The 20,191-nt window shown below is 41.6% G+C and overlaps 1 protein-coding gene across 2 annotated transcripts; it reads right to left on the bottom strand.

Moving 5' to 3' along the window:
* Positions 1–1,524: 1,524 nt before the first annotated feature.
* TMEM18 (transmembrane protein 18) lies at positions 1,525–13,994 on the bottom strand. Of its 2 annotated transcripts, none has more exons than XM_003411866.4 (5): positions 13,891–13,994; positions 11,402–11,522; positions 8,714–8,768; positions 3,919–4,012; positions 1,525–3,829 (listed from the first exon to the last, which is right to left on the bottom strand). In XM_003411866.4, exons 1-5 carry the CDS (start codon positions 13,945–13,947, stop codon positions 3,734–3,736), a joined length of 423 nt encoding a protein of 140 aa, XP_003411914.1. In that variant the 5' UTR covers positions 13,948–13,994; the 3' UTR covers positions 1,525–3,733. The 2 variants fall into 2 exon arrangements, with proteins under 2 accessions (XP_003411914.1, XP_010590183.1); XM_010591881.3 differs by having other exon boundaries at positions 13,915–13,991.
* Between the last annotated feature and the right edge of the window lie 6,197 nt (positions 13,995–20,191).

The raw sequence follows: 20,191 nt of genomic DNA on the forward strand, positions 1-20,191 counted from the left end.
GGCTTGAAATAGGAAAAGGTGTGCAGCAGGTTTGTATCCTTTCACTTTACTTAATCTGTATGCTGAAAAAAATAATCTAAGAAGCTGGGCTATATGAAGAATGTGGCATCAGAATTGGAGAAAAGCTTAATAACCTGCAATATGCAGATAATACAACCTTGCTTACTGAAAATGAAGACAAATGGAAACACTGATGAAGGTCAAAGAATACAACCTTCAGTATGGATTATGTCTTAACATTTAAAAAAAAAAAAGAAAGAAAATCCTCACAACTGGGCGAATAAACAACATAATGATAAATGTAGAAGAAATCAAAGCTGTCAAGGATTTCACTCTATTTGGATCAACCGATCAACATCCATAGAAGCCACAGTGAAAAATTCAAACAGTGCATTACATTGGGTAAAACCTCTGCAAAAGACTTCTTCAAAGTTTTACAAAGCAAAGATGTCACTTTGATGACTAAGGTGTGTTCTGACCCAAGCCATGGTCTTTTCAACTGCCTAATACATACATAAAGGTTGGATAATGAAAAAGGAAGACAGAAGAAGAAATGACGGATTTGAACATGGCGTGGCAAAGAATATTGACTATATGTGACTTTCAAAACAACAAACAAATCAGTCTTAGAAGAAATACAATCAGGATGTTCCTTATAAACAAGGACGGTGAAACTTTGACTTGCTTACTTTGGGCACATCATCAGGAAAGATCACTGGAAAAGGATATCACGGTTGATAATGCAGAGGGCCAACGAAAATGAGAGAAAGTGCCAATGAGATGGATTGACATAATAGTTAAAACAATGAATTCAAAGATACCAATGACCAAGAAGACCGGATAAGGGAGCCAACTGGATGGCAAATAACAACATAAATACGCACGTATACATACATTCACATGCATACGTGTGTGTGCGCATGTATGTATGTATGGGAAACAAAAACAAAATGACCCCATACCATGTTTATACACTGATACGTCATTAACATTATGAAGTTAATGCAAAGTTAACACTACTTTAACAATACTATCACACCATTTTATGACAATCAACTGAGATTCAGTCAGATGGCCCCATATTTAGACAACTCAAATAATTTATAGATGGTAAAAATATAAAGTATCTAAAATCCCCCTTGTTTCTTTTTTAATAGCTAAGTCAAATATGTACATAGCTGCCTTTGACAAGGCAAAACTAGGATCCATTATCTTAAACAACTTATTTTTTTGTTACGCTATTACCAGGCTCTGCCACAAGTGCCCGAGAGGTGTGAAACAAACCTGCATTCACAGAGCTTCACGTTTACTCAACACTTTCTTCTATCATTCTTGTATACACATATTACATATTATAACTGTCCAATTTGTTTTTATTTTCTGAGCCCTGGTGGTGCAGTAGTTAAAAGCTTGGCTGCTAACCAAAAGGTGGGCAGTTTGAATCCACCAGCCGCTCCCGGGGAACCCTATGGGGCAGTTCCACTCTATTCTGTAGGTTCGCAGAATCAACTCAACGGCAATAGGTTTGGGTTTTTTTTTTTTTTTCATTTATTATTTTTTATATTCAGTACCAAAGTTGAACAAATCAAGAATTCGTGAAATTTCAGGTTAAAATCTCCAGTAGATTCATCTAGAAGATTGCATGAACTCATGTCTAAAACTAATGTCAACATTCACGAAATAGTTTCTCTACTAGGAATGCTTAAAATTGTTTATAAAAACATGATGTATCTGAATTTAGAGATTTAATTTTATAAAGTATCAATTTATAAGTTGTTAAATATAAACACTTTAAGGATTTTTTTTTCTTTTTAAAACTTGGAAACTTTCACTTTGGGTAAAAAATTCTATTAAAATTTAAACAACTATTCACAAACTATTTTTTCAAAACAAAATCTACAGCCAATAACATTCCCTTTATTGAATACTATTTTTAAAAATTTGGATTTGTCATTGTTTAGTTACAGTTTCAGATCTGAAAAAAGCCAGGAGCTTACTGTACCTGAGCTATTTTACGAAGCAGATATTAAAAGTAATATCATACCTCTTCTAATAAAATTCATAGCATTATGTTCCTGAGCACCCAAACTGTAGAGGAAAAAAAAAGACTTAGGAAGGAATATAATCAATCTTTACATTTCTCTAAAATCTGTTGGTTGAAACAGCTAAAACAGCCCCTGAATATTTCTGTATTTGAAATTTTGCATCTTGAAAAACAAAATCAAAGAATTCATTCAACATATTCTTTCTCATGGAATCCTGACTTGATGCCTTTCATTATTCTTTTTTTTTAATTTTATAACAGAACACTTTGCTGTTGTTAAGGACATTCTCAACAACAGGAAAACATAGACTAATGCAACAATATCTACGTGTACCGTGTCGTGACACTGATTACGTTCTTCAACATTTTTAACTACTATGTAAAAGGGAAGCAGCCTCTAACTTATACTGTTTGACGGAGCCTAGCAGCCACCTGGAAAATAACTTTTGTTTATATACGGCCCATTTAAAACAATGCAAACATTTAAACGTGCTTAATTTGAAAATAATATATACGTATATATACATACTGCTGTTGCCACTAGAATTGGGCTTTTTCCAGAGCGGAACTGGTGAAGGGCTTCTTCTCTATCTCTTTGAGATCGGTCTCCATGGATACTGGTACAAGCATACCCTTCATGGTACAGGAAATCCTCCAGAGAATCTGCCCCCTTCTTTGTCTCCACAAACACCAAGGTCAAGGAATCCTTGCCTGAACGGAAAAAAACCCACGTGGACGTTTACAGAGACCTAGCCTCACTGGAGAAGGAGCCCTGGTGGTCCAATGGTTAAGTGCTGGGCTATTAACTGAAAGGTCAGCAGTTCGAACCCACCAGCTGCTCTGAGGGAGGAAAGACCTGGCGATCTGCTCCGGTAAAGATTTATAGCCTAAGAAACCCTATGACGCAGTTCTACCTGTCCTTCGGGGTCACTATGGGTTGGAATAAACTCAATGGTTCAACAACAGCAGCCACAGAGGGATGGGTTCATTAAATTGAGATCCTTGCTTCAAAGATCTTGTTTAAAAGGTTTCTCAACCCTGGCACTACTGACATTTTGGGCTGGATAATTCTTTGCTATGGACGCTGTCCTGTGCATTGTAGGATATTCAACAGCATCCCTGAGGTCTACCCACTAGATGCCAGTAGCAGCCCTCAAGTCATGATAATCAAAACCGTCTGCAGACGTTGCCAAGTGTCCCCTGGGGGTAAAAATCACCCTCCACTGAGAACCACTACTATCCACTAGAAAACACAAAATGATAAACAGATAATGGTGCCATAAGAAAGTAAGTTATCAATTATTTATTATCTAACATTTTTATTCTGATTTAAGATTTTATAATTCATGTGCACTAATTACATAAATCATGTGACCTACATAGCAAACAATGAAGGGCTCTGCACAGAGACTATTTATATAGTTTAACTTGAAACACTCCAAACATTATAAATATAGAACCAGCTTTAACGACCCTCCTAAATGGTATTAGGTGTTTGCTTTAAAAACCAACTTTAGTGTGTTCTACTACCGTGGATATTACAGCGGAAGAATCTATCATTTTTTCGAATTATGAATCAGTTGCTAAGAAGGATTCCTATAACACATGTACTTTAACATTGGAAACGACAATGGTGGAGAGAAAAAAAAAAAAATCCAACATAAGATATCCGAAGCAATTGTTGTAATGTTATTCTTCTTTTCTTCTTCTTTTCCTCTCCTTTCTTTTCTCTTGTAAAGTCTTCAGATCAGTCATTACATTTAAAGTCTTTCGTACCCACATAATCTAAAAACAAACGTTTTGAGTCATGTTTAGAATTGAGAAAAGATTTTTAATAAAGAAAACTAAAACTTCGAAGGCTGTAATATACATACCACGATGACCATGGCATTGAACAACAGTGGTGTTGAAAATACTATAGAAATGAACATTCCCCTAGAATCAAAATACTGGTATTTTGAAAATAACCTGTTTTAGGAAGAAAAGAAAGAAAAAATTACTTGGCATAACAAAGTAAATGTTTGTAATGATTTTTCTCTATTTAACCTAAGTCTTTTAGAGATCTTATGTCAATTAAAAGAGTTGATATGAGTCAGGCTTAGACTCAACGGCAATGGGTTTGATCAACCTACCCTTAGATCTTTTATAATCTCTAATTCCTTAAGAGGCCCTGGTGGCACAGTGATTAGGCCTTTCCTGCTGACCCAAAGGTCAGTGGTTCGAGCCCACCAGCCCCTCCATGGAAGAAAGATGTTGCAGTCTGCTTATGTAAAGACTACAGCCTTGGAAACCCTATGGGGCAGTTCTACTCTGTCCTATAGGGTCGCTTGGAATAAACTCAACAGCAACGGGCTTTTCAAATCTAAAACATTAAGTTCATTTTGAAGAAGATACACTAGATGATTAGAAAGCCTGTTAGTACAGAGAAGATGATAACAGAAGTCATAGTGACTAACCTAATGACATTTTGTTTTAGGTAAAATAAACACATAATAAGCTCCTATGGGTTAACAGAGAATATGACACTAACTATAACATGCTACTGTCTTGAAATTCTTACACCCACATAAGGCCAACCAATTTCAATATGTCTTACAAAGGATAAAATAGTAATAGCTGCATTTACGCTATAGCTACTTTGATAGGCACTATGCCAGGTGCTTTCATCTAATTTAATTCTCACTTTATCAAAGTAGATATTATTATACACAGGAGAGGAAAGTAAGACTTAGAAAGGTTAAATGATTTCAACTTGCCCAAACGTATAGAGCAAGTCAATGGCAGCGACAGGATCTGTATTTAGGCATTACTCTCTAAGTAGCCAGCTTAACAACTGTGCTAAATAACAGTTAACGGTATGTGCAGCAATTGATTAATCAGGAAACAAAAAACAAAAACAAACCCACTGCCATCAAGTCAGTTCTGACTCATAGCGACCCTACAGGACAGAGCAGAACTGCCCCATACAGTTTCCAAGGAGTGGCTGGTAGATTCAAACTGCTGACCTTCTGGTTAGCAGCTGAGGCTCTTAACCACTATGCCACCAGGGATACCATTAACTCAGCAACAAATAGCTACTGAATACTTACTGCGCACCAGTCACACGTACTGGAGATATAGCAGTGAAAAGAAAAGATAAACAAATTCCTGCTTAAAATCTGTATCTAGCAGAGGTGGCAGGGAGGAGTCAGCTGATTAAAAGATAATCAATTGAAATACGTAGTCAGAATGGACTCCACATCAACTAACGACACGCCATGATTAACATTACAGAGGAAAATAAAGCAGGGAAGGGGGACAGCATATACGAACTTGGGGCGCTTTCTTAGGCGGCTTGTCAGGAAAGGTTTTCTGACACAGGAACAAAGACTTACAGCACACGAGTGAGTGCGCCATTTAGACATCAGAACAGCGTGTGACCAGCCAGTGTGGCGAAGACAGAGTGAGTAAGGGGAATGGCAAGAGAAGAAGGGATGAGAGGGAGCAGCAAGACGCCAGGTCCCATGAGGCTCTGTGGCCTGTAAGACTCCGCCTTCACTCTGAAGGGCATGGAAACTCACCAAGGTTCTTAACACCAGTGCTGTGACCTGGCCCTCCCTGCCTGGAGCAGAACGGCCGAGGGAGGGTGGAACGAGGGAGACTATTTAGGAGGCTTTTGCTAACTACAGCTCATGCATAAGAAAAAGGTAAGAAGCTAGGCTGGTAGCAATGAAGGTGGTGGTGGAAAATGATTTATTTTAAAGCTAGAGGCAACAGGGTTTCCTGAAGAATTCTTCTGTGACGTGTAAGATCTCTGGCCTAAGAAACACCAAGGAAGCAATCATTTACTAAGATGGAGCAGAATGAGTTTGGAGACCAGTTTCGGAAAGGGAGTACAGGAGTCAGTTGGACCAAGTGTTATTTTTATGACGTTTATTACACAAGCAAAAAGGAACACAGCCATGTGTTAACATCCAGGATACATACTAAGACACAGGACACTGTGTGATTTGGACACTGTGCAAACATCACATTACATACTTAGTAAAGCTTTATGGGATGCTGTGGTGTGCCTGTATTGACTAAATAGCCAAGATACAGTATACATACACTACTGTAGTTCAGCTAATGTATCTGACGAGGTAATACATAGGTTAAGTTGGTCAATGTGATACCATACTGTATACATACTATGATACATGGTAAACATACACTACTGTACACCGGGGCAGCTGTGCACAGGGCCCAGGCAGCCGGTACGGCCCTGGCACCGGGAGAGACCAGCCTGGTCACTAAGTGCAGCCACTCAGAAAAGCCGCTCTTGTGTGTGTGCAGCCTTAACAGCCCCAAAGATGGCCACCAACGTAGGACTGATGTTTCAGTACTGGAAGTGATTTTATCTACAGTGACTCCAGGCTAGTGCTGGCAGTGGCACCCACGTTGCTGTGGGGAGCCCCTGGGCACGCCCTGGGCGCATGGGGAAGGTCCCCTGGTGGGCAGGAGTGTGCCCCGGGGTGGCGGGGCTGAACTGCTTGCTGCCCATCAATATGTACATTGTAAATATACACTACTGTATACATGGGCTACATGGGCTAGTGGCTAATATGTAATCCGTACACCTAGATCATAAGTCCACTATATCCCATTCTCTGACAGGGATTTCCGAATTCTATTATAACCTTATGGGACCATGGGTGTACATGCACTGCCCAGACATGAGGCAGCACATGACTATACATACATACACACATGACTATACATACATACACACATGACTATACATACATACACACATGACTATACATACATACACACATGACTATACATACATACACACATGACTATACATACATACACACATGACTATACATACATACACACAAACATATACGACAAAGTGTGAAACAAAAATTAACACTGAACTTAGCAATATAGAGATCACTAGTGTCATTGACAAAAGTTTTTTTTTTTTTTTTCAATTGACAAAAGCCTGACTGCAATGGGTTCAAGAGAAGACAGGAAGACAGCCTTTCAAGTCTTATTGCAAAGAGAACCTGAAATATGGAGCCAGTAGCTAGAGAGGGATATGGGCCAGGAGACCTTTTTAAGATCAGAAATTAGATTATGTTCTATGCTGATGTGGATGGTTTAGCAAAGAGACATTAATGACGCAGGAGAGAGACATGGTAAGTGCTACAGCCGTGTCTTGGAATATGTAAGAGCAGATGGGGCCTGGTGTACAAATAGGTTGATCTTGGATGGGGAACAGTCAGCCAGCCCAACAAGGAGGAGACAGAATAGATGAACATAAAAGTAGGCAGGACATGTACGCCCTTTTCTGATTCCTTCTATATCCTCACTGAAACACGAGGTAAATTTGGTAGTTGAGAATAGGAGCTACTGGAGGCTTGAGAGAGAGGAAGATCTAAACGGTCACTTAGCACAGCGTCTAAACAAATGATCTAGGTCAGCAGTCAGCAAACTTCTTCTGCAAAGTGCCAGAGAGTAAATATTTAGGTTTCCTGGGCCAAGAGGCAATATCCTCATCTTGTTCTTCCTGAAAGGCTTTCTTTTTTTTTTTTTTTTAACATTTAAAATGTAAAAACTATTTTCAGCTCACAGGCCATACAGAAACAGTAAGTGGCCCACAGCTGGCTTGTGGGCCACTGTATGTAAACCTCTATCTAGAGAAACCCAGTCGGTTTTTTGGCTGCAGAAAGTCTCACCTGGGCAGGCAGAATGAAACTGAACCAGAGGTGGGGTTTTGACACTCAGGTAGGATAAAGTGAGAGATGGGTAAGAGGAAGCTGGGGGTGTATGCAAAAGAGTAATTATAATGATGGGCTATGAAATATAAGCTGGGTCTTGAGGAAAAAGAGACTATACAGAGGTTCAGGGACAAAAAACACGACAATAGATCTTAGTGGGGCAGAAAATTGATGGAAGTCATCAGGGTGCTGGTGGTGGATACAGTTAGAAATTTTCAATTGAGATTATAAAGGAGGTGACAGGAACGTCTAGGCCAGGGCATAACCAGGGGGAGAGAAGATGAAGTCGTTTGAGAAGGAGGCCAGAGAAATGAAACTCCACAGTACTGGAAGGACAGAACATTGAAATGCCCAACAATAACGATAAAAGTAGAGCTGCAAAGAGTAACACCATGCCAGGATTAAAATCTTCAAGAAGGAAGGAGTTACCAAGGCATTTACAGGTCGCAAGGAAAAGCAGTAGGACAGGAGAGTGATATCCCTAAGAAAACGAGATCTACATAAGGAAGGTTTTAGGGTGGAGAGTAGGAGAGTGCTCTGAAAGCAGCATTACTTTCTGCTTTAATTATAATGAAGACTGAGTTCTCTCTAAAGTGTCACTTTTTTGCTCTGCAATTAAAATTACTTTTAAAAAGCCCATTAAATTCTCTCACACTTCTGCCATTAACTGAACTAACCAACAGAGTACAGCTGGAGTTGTTCAGTCAAAAAATATAAACAAAAAAAATATTCAACAAGATGTTTCTCAAAGCTAAAACCTATCAATGCAAAGGTGCTTCAATTTTAACCTGGCTTCAGTTATTTAATTTCTTGTGTTTCTTCTTTGAGCTCTAGGATCTGTATAGAAGATTTCTTTGTGATAACACCATTGTAGAAAATATCTCCTAAAATACAGTCAAAATTAAAAGAAAATGGGCTTTACCTCCAGTTCATTGCAGCCACTTCATTAATATATTCTGCACAATAGACTAAAATTACTGAAAAAAGAAAGAAACTATGTTAGAATTTAAATGACTACTAATCACTATAAAATAAAATCGTGTACTTTTAATAGACAATATAAATGAGAAGAGCAAAAATATGAGAAATCCAATTTCTATTTAGATACAATGTGAAAGGTAAAAATTACAAATTTACAGAGTACAAACATTTAAGAAGAAAGAAAATCAAGGTCAATACAAGTTAAAGGTTTTGATGGCGTTGGCCTTGGAAAGCTATTCAGCAGCAGCAGTCATGACTGGAACCAAGCTTTCTACCCCAAAGGCAACTGTACCCACGTAGTCCTACTGGCTTGAAATGGCATTAGCTGTACAGTACAAATCAGAGTTAAGTCACACACAGTGCTCTGCAGCGGAATCCAGAGAGCTGTAAGACTAAGTGCTTAAAGCTACGTTTTTCAACCTTGGACATCTGCACAGCGAGGCAAATATCACTGAGACTTTCATAAGAAATTGGATGGAAAGGCACCTGGTAGTGACGGAGACAAAGCAATGAAGAGGGACGACAAACGTGAGTAACAGAACGGTGATCGCGGCAGTTAACACTTACTGACAGCTTTCTACGGGTGCTCTGACTGATCTCATTTTAATCCTCACAGTCTATTGAAACAGGAGCTCTGGTTATCCCAGGGGCAGAGCACAGTTAAGTGACCTGCACAAGGTCTCACAGCTAATTCCGTGCTAATACTGACATTCAAACCCAGGAATTAACAACCTCAAAGCATGCACTCTTAACCACCACACGCTGCTAACATACTGACCTAAATAAAAAAGGAAAAAAAAAATTTAATACAGGGCAAATTAAAAAAACTTCAACATCTGACCAAAGAAGAAATACAAATGGTCAACAACACATGAAAAGATGCTCAATGCTGTTAGTCATTAAAAAACAAACTAAACAAACAAAAAACTCACTGTTGTTGAGTCAATTCCAACTCATAGCGAACCTACATGACAGAGTAGAACTGCGCTATAGGGTTTCCAAGGCTGTAAATCTTTAAGGAAGCAGATTGCCACATCTTTCTCCCTGGAGGCAGCTGGTGGGTTCAAGCCGCTGACCTTTTTGGTTAGCAGCCAACCATTTTAACCACCGCACCATAAAAATTAAAAGAAAATTGGTTTTACCTCCAGTTCACTGTGCTCTTTGCTTTTCCTTCATGACACTTATTATACTTTATAAGGTATTTAGTTGTACGATTACTCCTGCATGTTGACGTCCCCCAACCGTAACCCTAGCACACCTTAACACATGCTTGACAGTTTCATATGAACAAATGAAAACAGGAACTCTATCTCCATCCCTTATTTGTCCAGTACCATGTCTGTACACTCTCTACTCCTGCTCTTCTGAAATAATCTTCTGCAGATTTCCCACCTTGCACAGAGCCAGCTCACTCATCTTATTTAAGATTTATTAGAAAAGTTGATGCTTTTTATTAAAATCCCATCGAAAATTTTTCAGAGACTCCCCCAAATCCACAAAATTAAAAACAAGCCTCAGCCCACCCCTTTTAGGCTCTAGCCACACCTCCTACCCCAGTACATTTATAACTACAGAACGTAAGAAATACTGAGCTCTCGCAGGGCTGGTGGTTTCTCTGACAATCGGTCAACGTTTCATACTGATCTCCACTTTTCTATGTCAGGTGTTGCTACCTTCATCCTGTGTGCTTTCTCCCTGTATCTCACTCCCGGCTAGATATCTGTTCCTCTATCTTAGTAAGATGTTACTCACTTTTCATGCCCCATATCAAGACTTTATTCTTCCATGTCATCTTTCTCAGTGAGGCGCTGGTGGCTCAGGGGTAGAATTCTCGCCTTCTTGCGGGAGACCCAGGTTCAATCCCTGGCCAAGGCACCGCATGCACACTCACCACCCATCCGTCAGTGGAGGGCTGCGTGTTGCCATGACGCTGAACAGGTTGTAGTGGTGCTTCCGGACTAAGGTGGACTAGGAAGAAAGGCCTACTGATCTACTTCCAAAAACTAGCCACTGAAAACTCCGTGGATCACATGGCCCAATCCAAAACGGTCACGCGGGTGGCACAGGACCAGGCACCGTTTCTTCCTGCTGTGCATGAACTGCAGGCTGAGGTGACAGCAGCTAACAACCACCACCTCCTTTCTCCATCTCTCCGTGCGACTCACTTCCTTCTCTAAGTTCTGGAGCCTTTAACTTTAAAAGTGATCTGGGCCACGTTTTAAATTATCTTATGCACAGCACTTTCCTCCCTAGCTTGCTTTCTACCTCCCAGAGCAAGTAGCGTAATACTAAGCAGAAAAAGTAAAACAACTTGTAGAAAAAACAGCCAGCACTTCATTAAGCTCAAGTCTTCTTTGAATAACTAGTATTTAGTACCCTGGCCAGGGACACAACGGATGTTCAACAGGCTCCTCTTAAAGTCAGTATCCAAGAATCATTTCCTATTTTATAGTTCCCAAGACTGACTGAAATCTGGGAGTACTCCAGGAGTGCTCTTAAAAATTAAAGTGGAACACGACAGGAGCATTGGTAAAAGTGTTTATATACTTTGAAAACAGAGATAGAACACAAACACAAATATCTAACATGTAAGCTTAGTCACACGTTTTAATGTCTTTATGCTACTCACCTAGGCAGAGGAAATGCCCAATCTGCAGTTTATACCTTTGGAATGAGAAACAAGTGAGCAGCAGGCAGAGGACATGGAAGACGACAAGTCCTATCAGCCACGGTTCAGTCCAGTCTGTCTGCTGTAAGCACAAAACATCAGAAATTCAGCTTCAGGTCTTGTGTAGAGCTCAATCAAGGATCAAGTCAGAGAGGAGTGACCCGAAATCGGCCACTGAAAATCCCAGAGCACAGTTCTCCTCAGGCACACATGGGGCCGACAAGCATCGGAATCGACTCTATGACAACCGGTACTGAGTTACCTCTAAATACTCCTTGTGCTACTGAGCCATGTCTCCAGAATGGCACGGTCTGGCCTCACAAAGAAACATGGGAAAAAGGAAAAAGGGGAGGCCAGAAATAGGAATCCACTCTGTATTTTGACCATAATCAATAAATTTTAAACATTTCACAAAAGATATACCACTGGTTTAATCTTCAAGTGTATACTTGATGGGCCCTTCTTATTTATTGAAAAGTGTTTCCAAGCTGGACAGAATCTAAACAATCACTCATCAAATTACGCGACAAGAAGGGAAGTTGATGCACTTGGTTCATCCCGAAGTTAAAACAAGAATTCATATTTCCAGCTCTCCAGGCTAGTATTTAACACCTTGGAAAATCTGACCCAATCACAATTCTTATGTTTTCCTCCACCGCCTTTCTGCCATACATTCAACGCTGCATACAGTGAACTTCTCTGCCTCTCTGTACGAAATGTTTTCACCCTACCAGAATGTTCTGTTCCCCAATCTTCAGAAATACTACCTAACTTTCCAGGCTGTCCTTAATCCTCCCACATGCCTGTCCCCTCACCATCGCCCCCAACATGGCTCCATGCATCCTCCTGAAGCTTGGAACTCCTGCAGAATCTTATAGATACTTCTCTTACTGTTTAGCCTTCCTTAGCCCTAGTGGGTAAGTGCTCAGCTAACAGAAAGGTTGGCAGTTGGAAACCACCAGCTGCTCTGCGGGAGAAAGATGTGGCAGTGTGCTTCCAAAGATTTACAGGCTTGGAAAACCTATGGGGCAGTTCTACTCTGTCTTACAGGGTGGAAACCCTATGGGCAGAAGCAACCCAACAGTGGGTTTGTTTTTTTGGTACTGTGTATTGCTGGAAACTCTGGTGGCACAGTGGTTAAGAGCTACGGCTGCTAACCAAAAGGTCAGCAGTTCGAACCCATCAGGTGCTCCTTGGAAACCCTATGGGGCAGGTCTACTCTGTCCTATAGGCTCACTATGAGTCGCAATCGACTCGAGGGCAACGGGTTTGGCTTTGATTTGGTGTTATCACTGCTATGGAGCCCTGGCACAGTGGCTAAGTGCTTAGCTGGTAACCAAAAATTCAGCAGTTTGAATCCACCAGCTGCTCCTTGGAAACCCTATGGGGCAGTTCTATTCTGTCCTGTAGGGTCGCTATGAGTCAGAACGGACTCAAAGGCAGTGAGTTTGGTGTTTTTGGTACTGTGTATCACCGGGAGACGGTGGTGGCGTAGTGGTTAAGCGCTATGTCTGCTAACCAAGAGATCCGCAGTTCGAATACGCCAGGCGCTCTGTGGAAGCTCTATCCGGCAGTTCTACCCTGTCCCATGGGGCCGCTATAAGTCTGAATCAACTGGACAGCAGTGGGTTTGGGTTTTTTTTGGTTTGGTGTATCACTGCTACTTGCAGGAATGTCTCCACCTACCAACAGGACGAGGCATAAAGCAAGCACTCAAGAGGCCGGCACACAGCAATTCAACAAGTGTGTCCTTAACCATCCAAAAAAAAAAACCATCCAAGGAATGGACTAAAAAGGCCAAAGAAGGCAGACAGGAGAGTGGAACGCGGGGCTTTTGAGTTTGCCCCACAGCCAGGGAGCAGCACTGTGCAGCCACCCGCCATCCGCAAGGGTCGCCCAGATCCCCGGCCCGGGGTGGGCCCCCTCCCCGGCCGCCCGGACCCCCACACCCCCGCCCCAGGTGGACCGGCCTGCACCACTGAGCTGAACCCCGGCTCCCGGACCCCCCCGGGTGGACTGGCCTGCACCCCCGGAGCTGCGCCCCGGCTCCCACACCCCCCGCCGCCCGGACCCCCGCAGGGTGGACGGGCCTGCACCCTCGGAGCTGCGCCCTGGCTCCCGGCCCCCCCGCTCGGTGGACCGGCCCCTCCCCCCCCGGGTGGACCGGCCTGCATCCCCGAGCTGCGCCCCGGCTCTCGGCCCCCCCCCGGTGGACCGGCCTGCACCCCCGAGCTGCTCCCCGGCTCCCGGCCCCCCCCCCCAGTGGACCGGCCTGCACCCCCGAGCTGTGCCCCGGACCCCCCCCCGCCCCCGGCTGGACCAGCCTGCATCCCCGAGCTGCACCCCGGCTCCCGGGCCCGAGCGGCGCGAAGCGGAGGCGGGATGGAACGGCCGGAAGTGCGCCGCCCCAGGCCCCTCTCGCGCCCGGAGGCCGCAGAGCTGCGAGTTACCGTGAGGACGGCGGGGATGCTGACCGGGAAGGCGTCGACCGAGAAGGCGGACGGCATGGTCCCGGAGCCCGCCCGGCCCTCGGGAACCGCCGCCGACCACGGCCCCCGCCCCCCCCGGGCTCCCGCCCCGGCGCGGCGTCTTCTCGCGAGATCGCCATTCCTGCGCTCCGCCCCGGAGCTCGCGGGAGTACTCGGCCTTTAAAAAAAAATAAATAAAATTGGAACTGGACTTCCCGGCTTTTTGGCTTGTGTCACTTGGTACGGAGGACAAGAGCTTTCTTTTTCTTCTTCTTTCTTTGTGCCGGACGAGGAAACCCTGGTGGCGTAGTGGTTAAGAGCTACGGCTGCTAACCAAGAGGTCGGCAGTTCGAATCTACCAGCTGCTCGGTGGAAACCCTGCGGGGCAGCGCTACTCTGTCCTATAGGGTCGCTATGAGTCGCCACCGACTCCACGGCAATGGGTTTGGTTTGGGATTTGTGCTGGACAGAGGGGAGAGCTGAGAGGCGAGTGGAGGCTGTTTCTGCAGGATTCGGGGTATTTCAGCTAGAAACCATAGTAGCCTAGTGGTTAAGGGCTGCGGCTGCTGGCTTCGGCGGTTCGAACCCACCAGGCGTTCCTTGGAAACTCTGTGGGGACAGTTCTAGTCTGTCCTGTAGAGTCACTGTGACTCGGGATCGGCGGGACAGCAAGAGCTTTGCTTTTTTTGGATTTTAGGGGGTATTTGGAGTCCTGTTGGCACAGTGGTTAAGAGCGGAGGCTGCTAACCATAAAGTCAGCGTTCGAATCCACCAGCTGCTCCTTGAAAACCCTATGGGGCAGTTCTGCTCTGTCGGAATTCACCCCACGGCAAGTTTTTTTTTTTTTTTTTAAGGGAATATTTGTAGCATTGTTCACAGCCTCTTTCTGAAATGGCACACCCCGAAAGTTATGTAGTACCAGGGCCGCTCACCTGCCCGACGGAGGAACCTCCCTGCCCGCCCGCCAGGAGCCTAGGGGAGCCGTGTCTCCGTACTTCGGGCCTGTATACATATACCCGTTCGGACTCATAGCGACACTATAGGGCAGAGTAGAACTGCCTGGTAGATTCGAATTGCAGACCTTTTGGTTAGCAACTAAGCTCTTAACCACTAAGCCACCAGGGTTTCCATATATATATGTGATTATTTAAACATCCTTATTTTTTTTCTTTTAGTATGAATTCTCTAGATTTGTTCTTTTCACTTTACAGCACAGTACTGTATTTCCTTTCACACCCTGTGTACAACGGAATGAAACACTGCCAGGTCCTACTCCATCCTCACAATCCTTTTTATGCTTGAGCCCATTGTTGCAGCCACTGCGTCAATCCACAGGGCCTTCCTCTTTTCCGCTGACTCTGTACTCTACCAAGCGTGATGATGTCTTTCTCCAGGGACTGATCCCTCCTGACAACATGTCCAAAGTATGTAAGACCAGCCTCGCCATCCTTGCTTCTAAGGAGCATTCTGGTTGTACTTCTAAGACAGATTTGTTCATTGTTTGGGCAGTCCATACCAAGAAACCCAGTGCCATCGAGTAGATTCCGACTCATAGTGACCCTATAGGACAGAGTAGGACTGCCCCATAGAGTTTCCAAGGAGCAACTGGTGGATTCGAACTGCCGACCCTTTGGTTAGCAGCTGTAGCACTTCACCACAGCTGTAGCACTTCACCACTACGCCACAGGGCAGTCTGTGGTATAGTCAGCATTTTTCACCCACACCACAATTCAAAGGTGTCAATTCTTCTTCCGTCTTCCTTATTCATTGTCCAGCTTTTGATGCATACGATGCGATTGAAAATACCATGACTTGGGTCAGGCGCACCTTGGTCTTCAAGGTGACATCTTTGCTTTTCAACACTTGAAAGAGGTCCTTTGCAGCAGATTTACCCAATGCAACGTGCCCTTTGATTTCTTGACTGCTGCTTCCACGGCTGTTGATTGTGGATCCAAGTAAAATGAAATCCTCGACAACCTCTACAACTGTAGCTACAATGATCAGAAATTAAATTTACTGCTCTGATTGAAATGTTTCAGAGCTGCCCCATTGTTGTTCAGATAAAATCTACACTTCTTGCTGTGGTGTGTAAGGACACATGTGATCTGACTCCTTGCCTTTTTGCCTTTACCTGGACCATCCCTCCTCTCCTGCCACAGTAGCCTTCCATCTTTTCTCATATATGTGAAACTTTACCGTCTCCAAGATTTGTCTGTGGTTTTCTGTGTTTGAGACGTTCTCTCTCTTCACGTAGCTGGCTTATTGTCGTCCATTATGCCTCACCTCAAATACCTCTTTAGGAAGGCTTTCTCTGACCAACCCATTTAAAGTGGCCTTTGCTGTTTATTCAGCTTCTGATTACTCTGTTAACAGACACGTAATGTTTGCCAACATGTGTAACCGTCTCGTTTATTTATTTTGCTTCATTTTTCCATGTATCGTTTACTTGCTTTTGAAAGGACTTCTCACGCTAGCATGCAAGTCTCATGAGATTAAAAAAAAAAAGTTCACTTTTCTCTCTACTGTACCCTTAGTTTCTAGCAATATCTGGCACATGATAAGAACTCTGTGAATATTGAATGAGTTAGTGAAAGAATTTGTGAATAACTGAATATGTTTGCAAAACTTTGAGAGTCCTATAATTTTTTTGTCTTACTCATTTTTCAAATGAGAACTATTAAGTAACTTCAATAAATTTTTTTTGTTATTGGTATATTTAGTGTTATTTTGTTTCTCTTGGTTATCTTTGGAAACGATATATATCTAGAATACGTATTTGTTCTGTAGTTTCAAGATTTTTGGCTAACATGTTCATCCTGCTTGTTATTAATTTTTTTTATCACCTCTAACAGTGTTTATTTCTTCATTGCCATTGTCAGAGAATCAGTGTTTGGACTTATTGGCTAGGTCTCCACTTTTTAAAATGTACTTTCTGCTTTAATTTTGTATAACTTATTTTTCCTTTTGTTTATCTAATTGTTTCTTTGCTAACGTGTTGTGTTGGTGTATTTACCTCATTTATTTATTTCTTTCTCATTTCTAATAAATACATTTAAAACTATAAGTTTTCTCTAAATAGTGCTTTGCCTACATTCCATAGGGTTTACTGTTTAGAATTGATGGTAAACCATTTACCATTTAGAATTATTATTCTGATTTTCTTTTAAGTGATTTGTTTATGTATATTTTTATTTCTCCTTAAGTCATTAAGTGAATAATTCTGGGGAGCTATAATTTCATTATTAATTTCTAACTGTGTTGCATTGATGTAAATAAGTGTTTTCTATATTTTTTTCAGCTTTTTTGGTGAGCTTTCTTTATGGCTGAATACATATAATTATATAATTGACTTTTATGAAAAAATGCATGTTTGTTGCAAAGATAATATATGTTCTGTTTCTTGGATATAAAATTCTAAAGATATCTAGTAGATCAAGCTGGAAAGTTGTATTTTTATGATTGCAGTTTTTTATATACTTTTAAATCTGTTTGAATGATCAACATATTAGAGAATTCTCCTACTATGATAATGGATGTGTAAAATACTACTTGTATTTTATCTGTTTTTATTTTAAAATTTGAAGATTCTCTCAATAATTTGATAAAAATAATATTGTCTTGGGATATTGTAACTTTTGTCAATATGAAATATGACTCTGTGCCACATCCTGTATTCTTTATATTGAATTAAGCTTTGTCTGAAAAATAACATTGCTGCACTTACTTTCTTTTTCCTAGCGTTTACTTAATGCGTCTTGTCCTTAACTTCATTTTAAAAATGATGAATCCCTTCTAAGATTATGGATTTGATTTCAAGTTTTGGCAGGTATTGGCCAGTTTTCTGGTATGTGGTTGCATGTGTGTGAATCTAAGAATTTCTGTTATTTGATTGGGAAACCTAATACATATCATTTATTGTCATTCGACTATTTCTTCATTGTGTTTAATGTTTCTATTTGGCATACTTTTTTTTTACTCTTGTTTTATTAATTATTTTTCACTTGTTTAACATTTGCACTCCATCTTGTGGATTTTCAGATTACACATTCTCTTTATATTCATATAGTGAATTATTAAATATATTCAATTTTATCACATTTATCTTAAAATATTTTAGTAATTGTAACAAAAAAAATCCTAATGAATGGACTTTTTTTCCTTTTTCATTCGTCTTGGTGTTCCAGAATTCCTGCACAGTGTTGATCTTTTTTTATTCATCCTCAAAATTGCATTCATTGTCAAAAAGAACATTTCAAGATCTATCCTGAAGTACAACACTGTCAGTGATAGGATAATATCCATACCCCTACAAGGAAGAACAGTTAATAAGACTATTATTCAAATTTGCACACCAACCGCTAGGGCCAAAGATGAAGAAATAGAAGATTTTTATCAGCTGCTGCAGTCTGAAATTGATCGAACATGCAATCAAGTTGCATTGATAATTACTGGTGATTGGAATGCAAAAGTTGGAAACAGAAGAAGGATCAGTAGTTGGAAAATATGGTCTTGGTGATAGAAACAATGCCAGAGATCAAATGATAGAATTTTGCAAGACCAACGACTTCTTCATTGCAAATACCTTCTTTCACCAACATGAACGGTGACTATACACATGGACTTAGCCAGATGGAACACACAGAAATCAAATTGACTACATCTGTGGAAAGGGACGATAGAAAAGCTCAATATCATCAATCAGGACAAGGCCAGGGGCCGACTGTGGAACAGACCATCAATTGCTCATATGCAAGTTCAAGCTGAAACTGAAGAAAATCAGAGCAAGTCCATGAGAGCCAAAATATGACCTTGAGTATATCCCACCTGAATTTAGAGACCATCCCAAGAATAGATTTGGTGCATTGAACACTAGTGACCGAAGACCAGATGAGTTGTGGAATGACATCAAGGACATCATCCATGAAGAAAGCAAGAGGTCACTGAAGAGACAGGGAAGAAACAAAAGACCAAGATGGATGTCAGAGGAGACTCTGAAACTTGCTCTCGAGTTTCGAGCAGCTAAAGCAAAAGGAAGAATTGATGAAGTAAAAGAACTGAACAGAAGATTTCAAAGGGCCCCTTGAGAAGACAAAGTAAAGTATTATAATGACCTGTGCAAAGAGCTGGAGATGGAAAACCAAAAGGGAAGAACACGCTCGGTGTTTCTCAAGCTGAAAGAACTGAAGAAAAAATTCAAGCCTCGAGTTGCAATAGTGAAGGATTCCATGGGGAAAATATTAAACGACACAGAAAGCATCAAAAGAAGATGGAAGGAATACACAGAGTCATTATACCAAAAAGAATTAGTTGATATTCAACCATTTCAAGAGGTGGCATCTGATCAGGAACCAATGGTACTGAAGGAAGAGGTCCAAGCTGCTCTGAAGGCATTGGCAAAAAACAAGGCTTCAGGAACTGATGGAATATCAATTGAGATGTTTCAACAAACAGATGCAGTGCTGGAGGTGCTCACTCGTCTATACCAAGAAATATGGAAGACAGCTTCCTGGCTAACTGACTGGAAGAGATCCATATTTATGCCTATTCTCAAGAAAGGTGATCCAACCGAATGTGGAAATTATAGAACAATATCATTAATATCCCACACAAGCAAAATTTTGGTGAAGATCATTCAAAAACGGCTGCAGCGGTACGTCGACAGGGAACTGCCAGAAATGCGGGCCAATTTCAGAAGAGGGCATGGAACCAGGGATATTGTTGCTGATGTCAGATGGATCCTGGCTGAAAGCAGAGAATACCAGAAGGATGTTTACCTGTATTTTATTGACTGTGCAAAGGCATTCGACTGTGTGGATCATAACAAACTATGGATAACATTGCAAAGAATGGGAATTCCAGAACACCTAATTGTGCTCATGAGGAACCTTTACATAGATCAAGAGGCAGTTGTTGAGACAGAGCAAGGGGATACTTATTGGTTTAAAGTCAGGAAAGGTGTGTGTCAGGGTTGTATTCTTTCACCATACCTATTTAATCTGTATGCTGAACAAATAATACGAGAAGCTGGACTATATGAAGAAGATCGTGGCATCAGGATTGGAGGAAGACTCATTAACAACCTGCATTATGCAGATGACACAACCTTGCTTGCTGAAAGTGAAGAGGACTTGAAGCACTTACTAATGAAGATCAAAGACCACAGTCTTCAGTATGGATTGCACCTCAACATAAAGAAAACAAAAATCCTCACAACTGGACCGATGAGCAACATCATGATAAATGGAGAAAAGATTGATGTTGTCAAGGATTTCATTTTACTTGG

The sequence above is a fragment of the Loxodonta africana genome, chromosome 12 (genome assembly GCF_030014295.1).
Source record: "Loxodonta africana isolate mLoxAfr1 chromosome 12, mLoxAfr1.hap2, whole genome shotgun sequence".
In the NCBI taxonomy this organism is placed as follows: Eukaryota; Metazoa; Chordata; class Mammalia; order Proboscidea; family Elephantidae; genus Loxodonta; species Loxodonta africana.

Coding starts and splice junctions, on each gene's coding strand:
- TMEM18 (XM_003411866.4), bottom strand. CDS start 13,947: ATGCCGTCCGCCTTCTCGGTCGACGCCTTCCCGGTCAGCATCCCCGCC. Junction 11,523..13,890: donor GCATCCCCGCCGTCCTCACG/GTAACTCGCAGC, acceptor TTGTGCTTACAG/CAGACAGACTGGACTGAACC. Junction 4,013..8,713: donor GTGGCTGCAATGAACTGGAG/GTAAAGCCCATT, acceptor TTCCTAAAACAG/GTTATTTTCAAAATACCAGT.